Raw genomic sequence first — 12528 nt, forward strand, 5'->3', positions numbered from 1 at the left:
AATCTTGGATTAGAGGCCAAGGAGAGCAGTCCAGGTGTTCTATAGGTCTTGTGAGGCGGTCTAGTCAGACTGAAAGCTCATGTGTGTATGCATTGTATGTATATTGTGGTGTGTGGTATTTTGGGGAAACTTACTAAGCTTTGGCTTACAGTTGTGGATTAAATATTTTTCAGGTACCATTGGTGATTGTGGGAAGGCAAATGCGTGATTGTATACACTCATCAACAACATTGGATTCTCGCATTTATATTATAATATTCTGTTTTTCAATCAATTGTATTTGAACAAATGAGTTTTCTTAACTTAGGTTTTATGAAAATTATATTTTACCTTAAATAAAAAATGGAAAATTTATTTGTGAAAATGGGACGTTACATTTAGGGATGCCACATCGAAGTGGCCACACAAGTCAACACTTCATATGTAAATATACAAGTAGGATGTTCAAATACTTTCAATTCAAATCAAAAGTTTTCCAAATGAAATAGATCTCTTTTAAAATGGATTTCATGGAATGCACAAAATATTTAGAGTACTGATATTACACATATGAAGTCAATGAATAAAAATTATTAAATTAGTTTTAGGGACATTTACACTTGGTATAAAGTCACCTTAAGTGGTTGAACAAACTCATTTCACTTCTAAGGTTGTTAGAATATTTAGTGGTCACATAAAGTTTACAATAGTTTGGTTAATTATCCCATAAATGTTCGTTAAGTCACTAATTAAGTTCTTATTATCTAACTTGAAATTTTATTGTTTCTAATTCATCCTTAAGATCGTAGAAAGGCATCAGAGTACACTAGACCTACCTTGGCCTTGAATTGCAAAAGTTACAAAGCAAACAATTTTGGTCCCCAGCCCATTGACAGTGATTTAGTTATTGGTAAAAAAAATGAAGTACATTGCAATCTTGGGCAAGGGAATGAAAGTAGATTGCTATTAAGAACAAAACAATAAAATACATTGTCTATATTAACAAAAATAGTAAAATGTCAGTTATTTCATGAAATAACATACGAAACTTTGAAGTTGAGTTAAACTTAAGTCGATTTGAGTGGTTTAATACAAAAGTACAAAATCAATGATTTATACTACGAACAATTCAATTATTGCAGCTCTATACGAAACTTTCTATTTCAACATAACTGTTCATGAGTGGTTTTAATCACTATATGGTTCGACACGATACTATGTATTAAAACTCAATGGTTTAATTATTACAGCTCTATCAGAGATTTGATGAATTTACTTGCGGCTTTTTCTTTTTTTGTCTCCCCTACCATTCCCATTAATGCCACTACCATTATCATTAATGCCTGATATACGCGCATATGAGAATTTTGCTCAACCTATTATGACAAAATCTTTCAGGAGTACTCGGACCCTACCAAAGGGGAACACATTGTTCCCCTTTGTTTGACTGGGTCGTTGTAGTCCTGATACCATACCTATCGCAACAAATACAAATTAATATTTCTCTAAGTGTTTCGTTACATACATAAAATCAAAACCCTATAGTCCTCGAACCGATATATATATATATATATATATATATATATATATATATATATATATATATATATATATATATATATATATTATATGTGTATAACATTTATTCAAGCACGAAGAACATTAATTACATATACCTTACACGACCTCATTTGGTCATTTCATTCCTCTCATATCCCGAGAAACAATGAGTTCGATATCACCGGCATTGGCATCATCGGTCGGCATCAAAATCTCATCATCCGCAGTGAAATGGTAATGTTCACCAATCGCCCGTAAAAGTTGATACACTTCAAACATCGAAGGCCGCTCCTTATGAACCGCAGGCAACACACAATTACACGCAACCTTAAGAACCTGAAAAACCTCGTTATCAATTCCCTTTCCGGCCAACGACACATCAATGGAATCATGAAGTTTCGATTCCGCCGATAATTCGGAAATCCATTCCACTAAACTTCCTTTAAAGCTTTCCGGAGCTTTAGACACACGTGTCGGTCTTTCACCCGTTACCAACTCAAGAAGCACCACCCCGAAGCTGTACACATCACCCTTCGGGGTGGCCACGAGAGTTCGGGCGTATTCGGGTGCAACGTACCCGATATCCCCAAACTCTCCATTCACAAAAGTACTCAGGTGGGTATCCACCGGGTTCATCAGTCTGGCCAACCCAAAATCGGAAATTCTTGCCTCAAATTCACCGTCTAATAAGATACATTTTGAACTTATGTTCCGGTGAAGGATACGCGGGTTGCAGTTATGGTGGAGCCACGCGAACCCTTTGGCGGCTCCGATTGCAATTTTTAACCGTAACGGCCATTCCATACGTTTCTCATCATCCCCAACAAGATGTAACTTATCGTGTAGATTCCCGTTTGCCATGTATTTGTAGACTAAAAACCGTTCTTGTTTCGCGACACAAAACCCGAGAAGCGGTACGAGGTTACGGTGTTTAAGGTTTCCAATTGTCGCCATTTCTGACGCGAATTCTTTCTCGGAATGTTGCGTGTCTTGTAATCTTTTGATCATTAATGAGCTTCCATCTTCGAGTGTTGCTTTGTATAAAGAACCCGTTCTTCCCGATCCGATTATGTTGTCTTTACTAAAACTGTTTGTTGCCTTCATGAGATCGCTCAGTCTCATCTTCGACACCGGGTTTTCAAACATCGAAAGCTATAATTTTTTTAAAAAAATTAGTAAATCCGAAAATCAAAAATGAAAAATCACACAAAAAGATTAGCATAGAAGGTGATATGATTCAAATTCAAATATCTTACCTTAATAGTTTTTGTTCCTTTGATACTTCTTGCCCATTTATTCCCATCTGGATCTTCTTCTTTCCTTCTAATGACCTTACGCTTAATGAACATCGTACTGACAACCACCAACACCGCCGCCAGTGTGACACCGCCAACCGCCGCTCCGATGATCACACCGGTGCTCGTTTTGCTCGGCTCTCCTTCACACCGCTGCAAAGGCCCCCCGCATAAATCAAGATTTCCGGCATAGCTGTCGGCTTTAATATTCTCACCAAAATTAGGGACCGGGCCCGACAAAAGATTGTTTGCAACATTGAACTCCTTAATCCGATTGAGCCCGCCCAATTCATACGGGATCCGACCCGTGAACCGGTTGTTATCGAGTTTCAGGACATTAAGAAATGAAATGTTTGAAATGCTGACCGGGATTTCTCCCGATAAATTGTTGGATGATAAATCGAGAGTTGTGAGAAAATGAACGACATCTGTCATGTTGGTGGGGAGGGGCCCGTTTAGGCGGTTGTTGGAGAGGTCTAATCCGGTCATTGAGGTACAGTTCTTGAGTCCAACTGGGAACCCACCAATCAACCCCATGTCAGAAAGGTGGATATTTAAGACTTTGCTTTCATCAGGATGCCAACATTCTATCCCTGTGAATCTGCAAATGAATCCTTCAGTGCTGTTATTGAAATCCCATGATGATAACAGGTTTTCGGGATCTCTGAGTGATGCTTTAACAGATTTTAAGCAATTGATGTCACTTTCAACCGCATTGCTGCAGGTGATGGATATAAGAATGTAGAGACACACACTGATTACTGTTACACGATTCCATTCCATTGTCATTGTAAAAGAAACCAGCGGGTTTAGGAATCGGAAACCTCGGTTCCCAAGAAACAAACCTGGAAAGAAAGATAGCAAAACAAACAAGATATGTTCAGATGTTGTCTATGGTGTTGTTTCTTTTTGACTTTCAGCGCCTAATCAGGTAAAAGCTATATATGTGTGTTTTCTTTAGATTGTGTTTATTTGAAAGGTGTTTTTGCAAAAAACCTAAATTACAAGATGGTTTACAAGAATAACCAATTTGGGACAAATCGTACAAATGTAAATGCTAACCTAAAAGTTTTGCTTCACGATTTCTTCTAAAGTCGTTCAGTCATGTAAAGTGAGATTAAAGTCAACTACGAGTTTTTGAAAAGTCGATCACTCCAAAACAACAGATAGCAAAAAAGAACAAATATTATCGATCTTCATCGCCTAAACCTCAAAATCGTGAAAGGAGCAGTGCCCTTTCTCGATACTTGAATTACAATAACAATAAAACAATATACTCGCCCAATTGAGATATCATAAACCCTAATCAAAGAACACACAAATCAAAACGACAAGATCACTATATTCCCACAAAATTAGCGACAAACCCGGAAAGCAAAACAACATCATCCAACAACAAAATGAAAATCCATATGAATTCCATCAAACTTAGCACAAATTCAATAATTAGAGCAACTAAAACGAAACAAATGGCAAAGATGAAAAGTTTACACAGTAGAATTCAAGATCTTGAGTAGGAGGAGCTTTCTTCAACATGTATTGATGATAAGAGCGGAATGATTCAATGGGTGTAGGAGAAAATTGGAGCTAATCGGGTCAAAGAGGAAAAGGCCATGTTGATATGAAGCTTCAAGCGACGACTCACGACTAATAATGAATGGAATGCTTGACTTGCAGTTGTTTGTTACTATTTTGTGAGGAAAGTGAAAGGCGTGTGAAGTGATGACTTTTGAGGAATTGGGATTTCGGAGTAATTTGGACCCAAAATTGCAATTGACGAATGACGTTGGATGGCAATTTGATAATGGGGTAAATGGTGTGGTTTAGGTTAATAATGGCTAATCGCTAAAATATCTAAATGGAATATTATAATCACTGGTTTCGATTTTTTTTTTCTTTTTTGGTAAAGAAAGAAACATTCACGAAATTTCCTTTTAATGTGTAATTTGTGAACTTTGTTTTATTATCACTCTTTAATGTGTTTGCTATTAGCGTAGCATGTATGTATGTATATTACCTTATGCCCAAGTATTGTATTTGTATTTCAACCTAGTCCATTGTATTGTAGCCCACTATGAATTATTCAGATTATATTAATGAAATCATAGACCAAAAGGCGATTGAGGGAAAAAAACGTTGTTTCATGGTATCAGAGCGCCTCCCGGTTTTTTCTCAAAACCTATCGCCGCCTTTTTCTTGCTTTCGGCAATTCTGTGCTCTGCTTCTCCCCTCTTTCAATCGCTCCTCTCTAATCTGCCTCAAGAATGTCTGAATCATCCAAGAACACCAAACCTTTTGGTGTAACCAACATTAAAGTCTACATTCCTCTGATTCTAGATCTTCACAAGCTGAATTATGATGCTTGGAAAGAACTCTTCCAGACCCACTGCAACAGTTTTGGAGTTAAAGGTCATCTCACAGGCACTTCTAAACCCGCAGATGCCAACGATGTAGCTTGGTCCAATCTTGATGATCTCGTCAAGATGTGGATCTATGGAACTGTAACTCAAAGTCTTCTCAACATGATCCTCAAACCAGGTGCTACTGCTCATACCGTATGGACTGATCTGGAAACTCTTTTCAGAGACAACAAACAAACTAGGGCAATTGAGCTTGATCAGGAACTTCAAACCCTAACTCTAGGTGATCTCTCCATCTCTGATTATTATGAAAGAATGAAGGTGATTTCAGATTTACTCGCAAACATAGGATCACCGGTGTCTGAACAAACATTGGTTACATATCTCATTAATGGATTGTCACCAAAGTTTGACAACATTGCCACTGTCTTGCGCCATCAAGACCCGCTTCCATCTCTTCTAAAATGCAGGTCGATTCTTACCTTGGAGGAGCGAACCATGAGTCGAAATCGACCTACCCAACCTCTCCATATGGATCATGCATCGTCACCTCAAGCTCTTCATGCTGGAAACCCCAGCCCCTCAAACTCACGCAACAGGGCCTTCTCTCAAAACAACTGAGGCGGTCGTCGCTCTTCACAGCCACGTCGCGGTGGCTCCCACTCAACTGATAATCGCCGCCCATCTGGAACCACCACCACAATATCATCGCTGTCATCGGGTTTTCCATGGCCTCCATACCCGGTCCCGTGGAATCCCTACACCTGGTCATATCCTTCCTGGAAACAGCTCACTCGACCACCGACTTCCACTACTTACCAACCGATGAGAAACCAGCAGCTCAGAGTCCTTAGTACTGCTCCAAACTCGGGTCTACCAACTCAACAGCCCCCTGCAGCAGCCTTCTTTGCTGCCCCTCCACATCAGAATCTTGTTCCTCCAGCTCAATGGTTTCCCCCGCTGACCCCGGATGAGCCTACAGATATCACACAAGCCTTGAACTCGATGCACATAAATGATGGCTTGGATACTCAGTGGTACATGGACACAGGAGCTACCACTCATCTTGCCTCGGACACAGGTAAACTCACTACTTTTGCCAAAAACTGTCATATAAATCACGTTCTTGTTGGCAATGGTTCTTCCATACCTGTTCATCAATCTGGCCATACCCAATTAAAATCCTTGCATCGTCCCTTGCACCTTCGTAATGTATTAGTCACACCTAATATTATCAAAAACCTCATATATGTTCGTCGTTTTACAACTGATAATCTTGTTTCTATTGAATTTGATCTGTGTGGTTTTTCTGTGAAGGACCTCAAAACTAGTCAGCTTCTGCTTAGGTGTGACAACTCCGGTGACCTCTACCCAGTCATTCCTTCTACACAAGTTGCTCTTCTTTCCGGTTCTACTTCCTTGTGGCATCAACGTCTCGGTCACCCCGGAGCTCATGCTTTTAATCATTTAGTTTCCAATAAATTAATTACATGTAATAGAAGTTCTAGTACTGTTTCTTGCCAAGCTTGTCAGCTTGGCAAATCTATCCGTTTACCTTTTGAAAGTACAAACACTATTGTTTCTGGCTTATTTGATATTGTTCATTCTGATTTATGGCAATCTCCTATTGAAAGTATCAGTGTATAAATTATTATATTCTATTTCTTGATCACTTTTCCCACTTTGTCTCGGTATATCCTCTCAGAAAGAAATCAGAAGTTTTCTCAAAATTCTTACACTTTCGTGCGTTTGTCAAAAACCAGTTCAAAACGGACATTAAAAGTTTCCAATGTGATCATGGGGGTGAATTTGACAATCATCTTTTTCATAATTTATTCAATGAAAATGGCATCACATTCCATTTCTCGTGCCCTCGAACTTCCCAACAAAATGGGAAGTCCGAACGTATGATACGTACAATCAACAATATCATATGAACTCTTCTTCTTCACGCCCACCTCACACTTGATTTTTGGGTTGAAGCTCTTCACATGACAGTTCATCTCCTAAATCTCACACCATCCACTTTTCCTTTTCGCTCCATGGCACCAAATCACCCCCCCCTCCTACTCATTTCTCGACCACAATGAACCATCCTTCATTTCTCGTGAGTTTCTCACCTCTCAACACTCTCAACCCACCACCACTCCTCACGACTCTACCGGTGGTGCTTCCCCCACACCACCCTCCGTTTCTTCTCCGTATGAATCTCCCGAGTCATCTCCTGAAACCACCAATAACCCTCCTTTCCCAAATCATCCCATGGTCAATAGAGGTCGTCTTGGTATCCGAAAACCTATTTCTCGTCTCAACCTTCACACTACCACCGAATCACCCCTACCTCGATCTCACCTTCAAGCGCTTCAAGATCAAAATTAGACCATTGCCATGAAGGACGAGTTTAATGCTCTTATTGCCAACAAAACGTGGGTTCTTGTCCCGCGGCCTACTGGGGCAAATGTTGTTCGCTCGATGTGGTTATTTCGTAAAAAAATATAAAGCAGATGGTTCTCTTGAGCGTTATAAAGCTCGGTTAGTTGCAAACGGAAAAAGCCAACAACCGGGCATTGATTGTGCTGAGACATTTAGCCCAGTTGTGAAACCTGCTACTATACGCACAGTCCTTAGTCTTGCAATTTCACGCAAGTGGCATATTCATCAGTTAGATGTAAAAAACGCTTTCTTACATGGCCATCTCAATGAGACAGTTTACATGCATCAACCTCCGGGGTTCCGAGATTTAAATAATCCAGATTATGTCTGTCTTTTACAGAAGTCCATTTACGGATTGAAACAAGCCCCACGGGCATGGTTTCAACGGTTTGCAACGTTTATTACTCAAATTGGATTTACTCACAGCCGTTGCGACTCTTCTTTATTTATCTTTCGCAGGGGAACACAAGTTGTTTATTTATTGTTGTACGTTGATGATATTATTCTCACAACTTCCTCTGCAACACTTCTTCAGCAGACTATGTCTCTCTTGGCCACTGAATTTGCCATGAAGGACCTGGGCGATCTTTCCTATTTTTTAGGTGTTGCAGCTACATGCAATGATCATGGCTTATTCCTATCACAACGCAAGTATGCGCAGGAGCTTCTTGATCCACCAACATGTCCAACTGCAATCCCTGCCGAACTTTAGCTGACACGCAGTCCAAACTTAATTGCGTTGGTGATCCTGTTTCAGACCCTACTTTATATTGAAGTCTGGCTGGCGGTTTACAGTACCTTACATTCACCCGCCCAGACTTATCCTATGCGGTACAACAGATATGTCTATTTATGCATGACCCTCGAGAACCGCACATGAAAGCTTTAAAATGCATTCCCCGATATGTTCGCGATACTCTTGACTATGGACTACAGCTTCGACCCTCCTCAACCACCGGTCTTATTGCCTACTCTGATGCAGATTGGGAGGATGTCCATCCACTCGTTGGTCAACCAGTGGATATTGTGTGTTTCTCGGTGACAATCTTTTATCATGGTCATCAAAACGGCAACCGACTGTGTCACGTTCTAGTGCTGAAGCATAATACCGAGGTGTTGCCAATGTTGTCGCCGAAACTTGTTGGCTACGCAATCTTTTACGTGAGCTACACTCTCCAGTTACTAAAGCAACTATTGTCTATTGTGATAACATTAGTGCAGTCTACATGTATTGTAATCTGGTCCAACATCAACGCATCAAACACATAGAAATTGATCTTCATTTTGTGCGTGACAAAGTTGCTACTGGATCTATTCGAGTTCTTCATGTACCATCCAGCCTTCAATATGCTAACATCTTCACCAAAGGTCTACCATCTACTCTGTTTACTGAGTTCATATCCATTTTGAGTGTTCGTGCTTAACCTCCCGCTCAAACTGCGGGGGTGTATTAGCGTAGCATGTATGTATGTATATTACCTTAGGCCCAAGTATTGTATTTGTATTTTAACCCAGTCCATTGTATTGTAGCCCACTATGAATTATTCAGATTATATTAATGAAATCGTAGACCAAAAGGCGATTGAGGGAAAATAACGTTGTTTCATTTGCAACGTATTGAGTTTTACATTCCTTAGAGCATCTACAACCTTACACGAAAAAACTTCTTTTAAATTCTAAATTATATTATAATGTTCAAACCCTATATTATACCTAACACTATATATAGTATCAATGAATATTATTACACTATTCATCATCATTAAATATAATATTGAAGTTTCATTTATACAATTTGATCATTTAACTTTGAACTTAATTATATTTTATTTATTTTATACAATTATAATGTTTATATAATAGTGTTATCATATATAATAAGGTTATTTGTGTTATCATGATGTTTACAAGATAAAATAGTTGCAATCACCTTCGTTAATTGCTTTCTTTTCCTTTCAGTTGTGCATGAGTTCGAAATGGGTTTTTCAGACGATGGTTGCGACGACCCATTTGCTGGAATTTACGAGCCATTTTCTGGGTTAAATGAAATGGATTTTGAGTTGCACGGGATTTACATGGATCATGAACCAAAGCAGGAGTTTGTAACAAGGCTTAATAAATCTAAGGATCTATTTCTTAACATTCTACTTAGTGATGAGAACATCATAAATTCAAGTATGGCTGATGAAGTGAAAGCTAGAGTGTACCATGGTAATGATTTACAAAGTAATGAGGAGGCAGAGGAAGTAGTGACGAACAACTACAAAATATATGATCCAAACGTTAGGTGGGATAAAATGGAACCTAAATTAGGGGACATGTTCGAATCACCTGCACAACTGAAATTATGTGTGACAAACTATGCATTAAATGGAGAGTATGAGATATACTTTCAAAAGAGTGACAATAGAAGAATTGTTGCAAGATGTGGGAAGAGAAATGAAGATAATAAGTGCCCATTCAGACTTTATGTAGCTTAGATGTACAATGAGAGAACCTTCCAGGTTAAAGCAATAAATTCTAAGCATCTTTGTTTTATAGTGTTTAAATTTGGGTCTATTGTTACCTCAGAATGGATTGGAAGACACTATGTTATTGAGATAGTAAATAAACCCAAAGTGAAACTCAAGGAGATGATTGGTGACATCAAACAAAAATATAGATGTGTGATATCTATAGGACATGTTAAAAGGGCAAAACTATGGGCAAAGGAACTGATTGAGGGTAAATTAACTTTACACTATGCAAGAATTTGGGATTATGCTCGATAGTTGTTGAGATCAAACCCTAGGTCTACATGAAAAGTTTGTGTTACTACCAATCCAAATGAGAAGAATTATTTTCAGATGTTTTATATTGTTTCAAATCTTTAAGTGTTTGTTGGAAAATAGGGTGTAGGTGGGTTATAGGGTTGGATGGGTGCTTCCTAAAGGGTCAGGTTTAAAGTGAATTACTCACAACCATAAGTAAAGATGCTAATAACCAAGTACCACCAATAGCTTGGGCTATTGTTGATGTGGAAAACAAGGATAATTGGACATGGTTTCTGGAGCTTTTGAAGGATGATCTTGACCTTGGTATTGGTGCAGATTTGGTTGTCATTTATGATCAACATAAAGTACATTCCCTTATATGAGTAGTGTATTTCAATTTGATTATTTCAATATGATAAAAAATTCTAACATAATGTGTTTGTTTATAGGGTTTGCTTGAATATGTTAAGGTTATTTTGCCATATGTGGAGCATAGACAGTGTGCTAGACATATTTATGCAAATTTTAGGAAAGCTTTCTCAGGATTGGAGTTTAAGAAGTTGTTATGGGTTACATCAATGAGTTGTGTTGAAGGTGACTTCTTGAGAAACATGGAAACACTAAAGAGTCTAAACCCTAGAGTATATGAGTACCTGATGTCCATAGAACCCAAAACATGGTGCAGAGCTTGCATGAGTGCATGGTATTCTTGTGAAGCAGTAGAGAATGGTATTTCATAGTGTTTCAACTTCATGATTGTAGAAGCTATGAAAAAACCTTTGATTATTGTTAGGAAGTAGAGCGGATAAATAGCAAAAACCAAAAGCATACAAGACACAATATTTACGTGGTCCGGTCAATGTGACCTACGTCCACAGGCAATAGGGGATTATTCTTTATTTTAGAGCTCTCAAACAGAGGTTACAAGTATAATTTTCATAGAGATTCGCCAAACACTCTAGAATTCAAGATACAAAATGACTTAGCATGCATCCATATTTATACTTGAGGGATCAGACCTAAAACCCTAATGGGCCAAGCCCATTAGCCCATAGGCTCATGAATGGTGTCAACCAATCACAATCCGTCATGCAACAGCTTATGGAACAATCTGATGGGTTTTGAGCACTATAACATCCCTATGGTGCACATACAACCCTAATGCTTTGGATCTAAGTTTTCTCTAGTTATACATGCAATTTTCATTTCCCAAAGCATGAAGCCTAACTAGCATACAACATTGATATTTGAAACATAAAAATGAGTTAGATGATTACCTCTTTGTTGTAGCTTGTAGAACTTGGCCTTACAAGAGCTTAGCACCTCAAATATGATGCCTACAATAAGTCACAAAACACCAAGAACAAATGGAGGATTATAAGAGAGGTTTAGGAGGCACCAAAATCGTCTATACTCTTCTTAGAATACTTGAATACCGATTTTAGGGGCTTAGGGGTTACATATATAGTGTAGAATTCCAAGGGTCACTTGTAAACCCTAATCCATTCACTTAGGCTTTTGATCCACTAATTCATTTGGACTAACACTTCATGGACTCTCACATAAGCTTAGTCCATCACTAATCAATCATGGATCATTAGCCCAAACTATATGTATCACTGATTTACATAATCAGCCCCTGTTAATGTAATCAGTCTCTATTGATCACTAAATTAATTCCAAATTAGTTCTTGATCAATACCAATTAAATAATATGATTTCTCAGTTAATATATTATTCTTATAATATATTAATAAATCACAAATAACCTCTTTCTCAAATATCCTTCATATCAAATTGCTCCGGTGAATGCAACCCAAATGGACCATGCTACTATCGGGTCAAGTACATACCAATTATAGTTATGGGCTTAGACACCTAATCCAACAGTCTCCCACTTGGATAAGTCTAATAACTATAACTGCAAGTACGACTTCAAAAACCGACTAGCAATCGTAGCTCTCAAAAGCCGTTGTCAACTCTGATCAATAACACGTCATTTAGATAAGGGATCAAATATTCCTCCATTCTACAAGATATCGTATGGACTGAGACATGGATTATAATCATTCTCTCTATCCATGTGTTGTTTCCCGATTTCCGATTTATGATGACTGACTAATTGAACAAATCAAATCAGTCCAGGCT

The 12528-nt window shown here is 38.4% G+C and overlaps 1 protein-coding gene across 1 annotated transcript; it reads right to left on the reverse strand.

The window, feature by feature from the left end:
- Nucleotides 1–1358: 1358 nt before the first annotated feature.
- On the reverse strand, nt 1359–4602 carry BIR1 (BAK1-interacting receptor-like kinase 1). The gene is made up of 3 exons (XM_079049875.1): nt 4326–4602; nt 2796–3679; nt 1359–2691 (listed from the first exon to the last, which is right to left on the reverse strand). Exons 2-3 carry the CDS (start codon nt 3621–3623, stop codon nt 1675–1677), a joined length of 1845 nt encoding a protein of 614 aa, XP_078906001.1. The 5' UTR covers nt 3624–3679; nt 4326–4602; the 3' UTR covers nt 1359–1674.
- Nucleotides 4603–12528: the final 7926 nt, after the last annotated feature.

The sequence above is a fragment of the Lactuca virosa genome, chromosome 5, assembly GCF_052849685.1.
Source record: "Lactuca virosa cultivar CGN04683 chromosome 5, Lactuca_virosa_CGN04683_v6, whole genome shotgun sequence".
In the NCBI taxonomy this organism is placed as follows: Eukaryota; Viridiplantae; Streptophyta; class Magnoliopsida; order Asterales; family Asteraceae; genus Lactuca; species Lactuca virosa.

Excerpts from the sequence above, each read along its gene's own strand:
- BIR1 (XM_079049875.1), bottom strand. The coding sequence starts at position 3,623 with ATGACAATGGAATGGAATCGTGTAACAGTAATCAGTGTGTGTCTCTAC. Across the intron at positions 2,692-2,795 it reads AAGGAACAAAAACTATTAAG|CTTTCGATGTTTGAAAACCC; the intron begins GTAAGATATTTG and ends AAAAAATTATAG.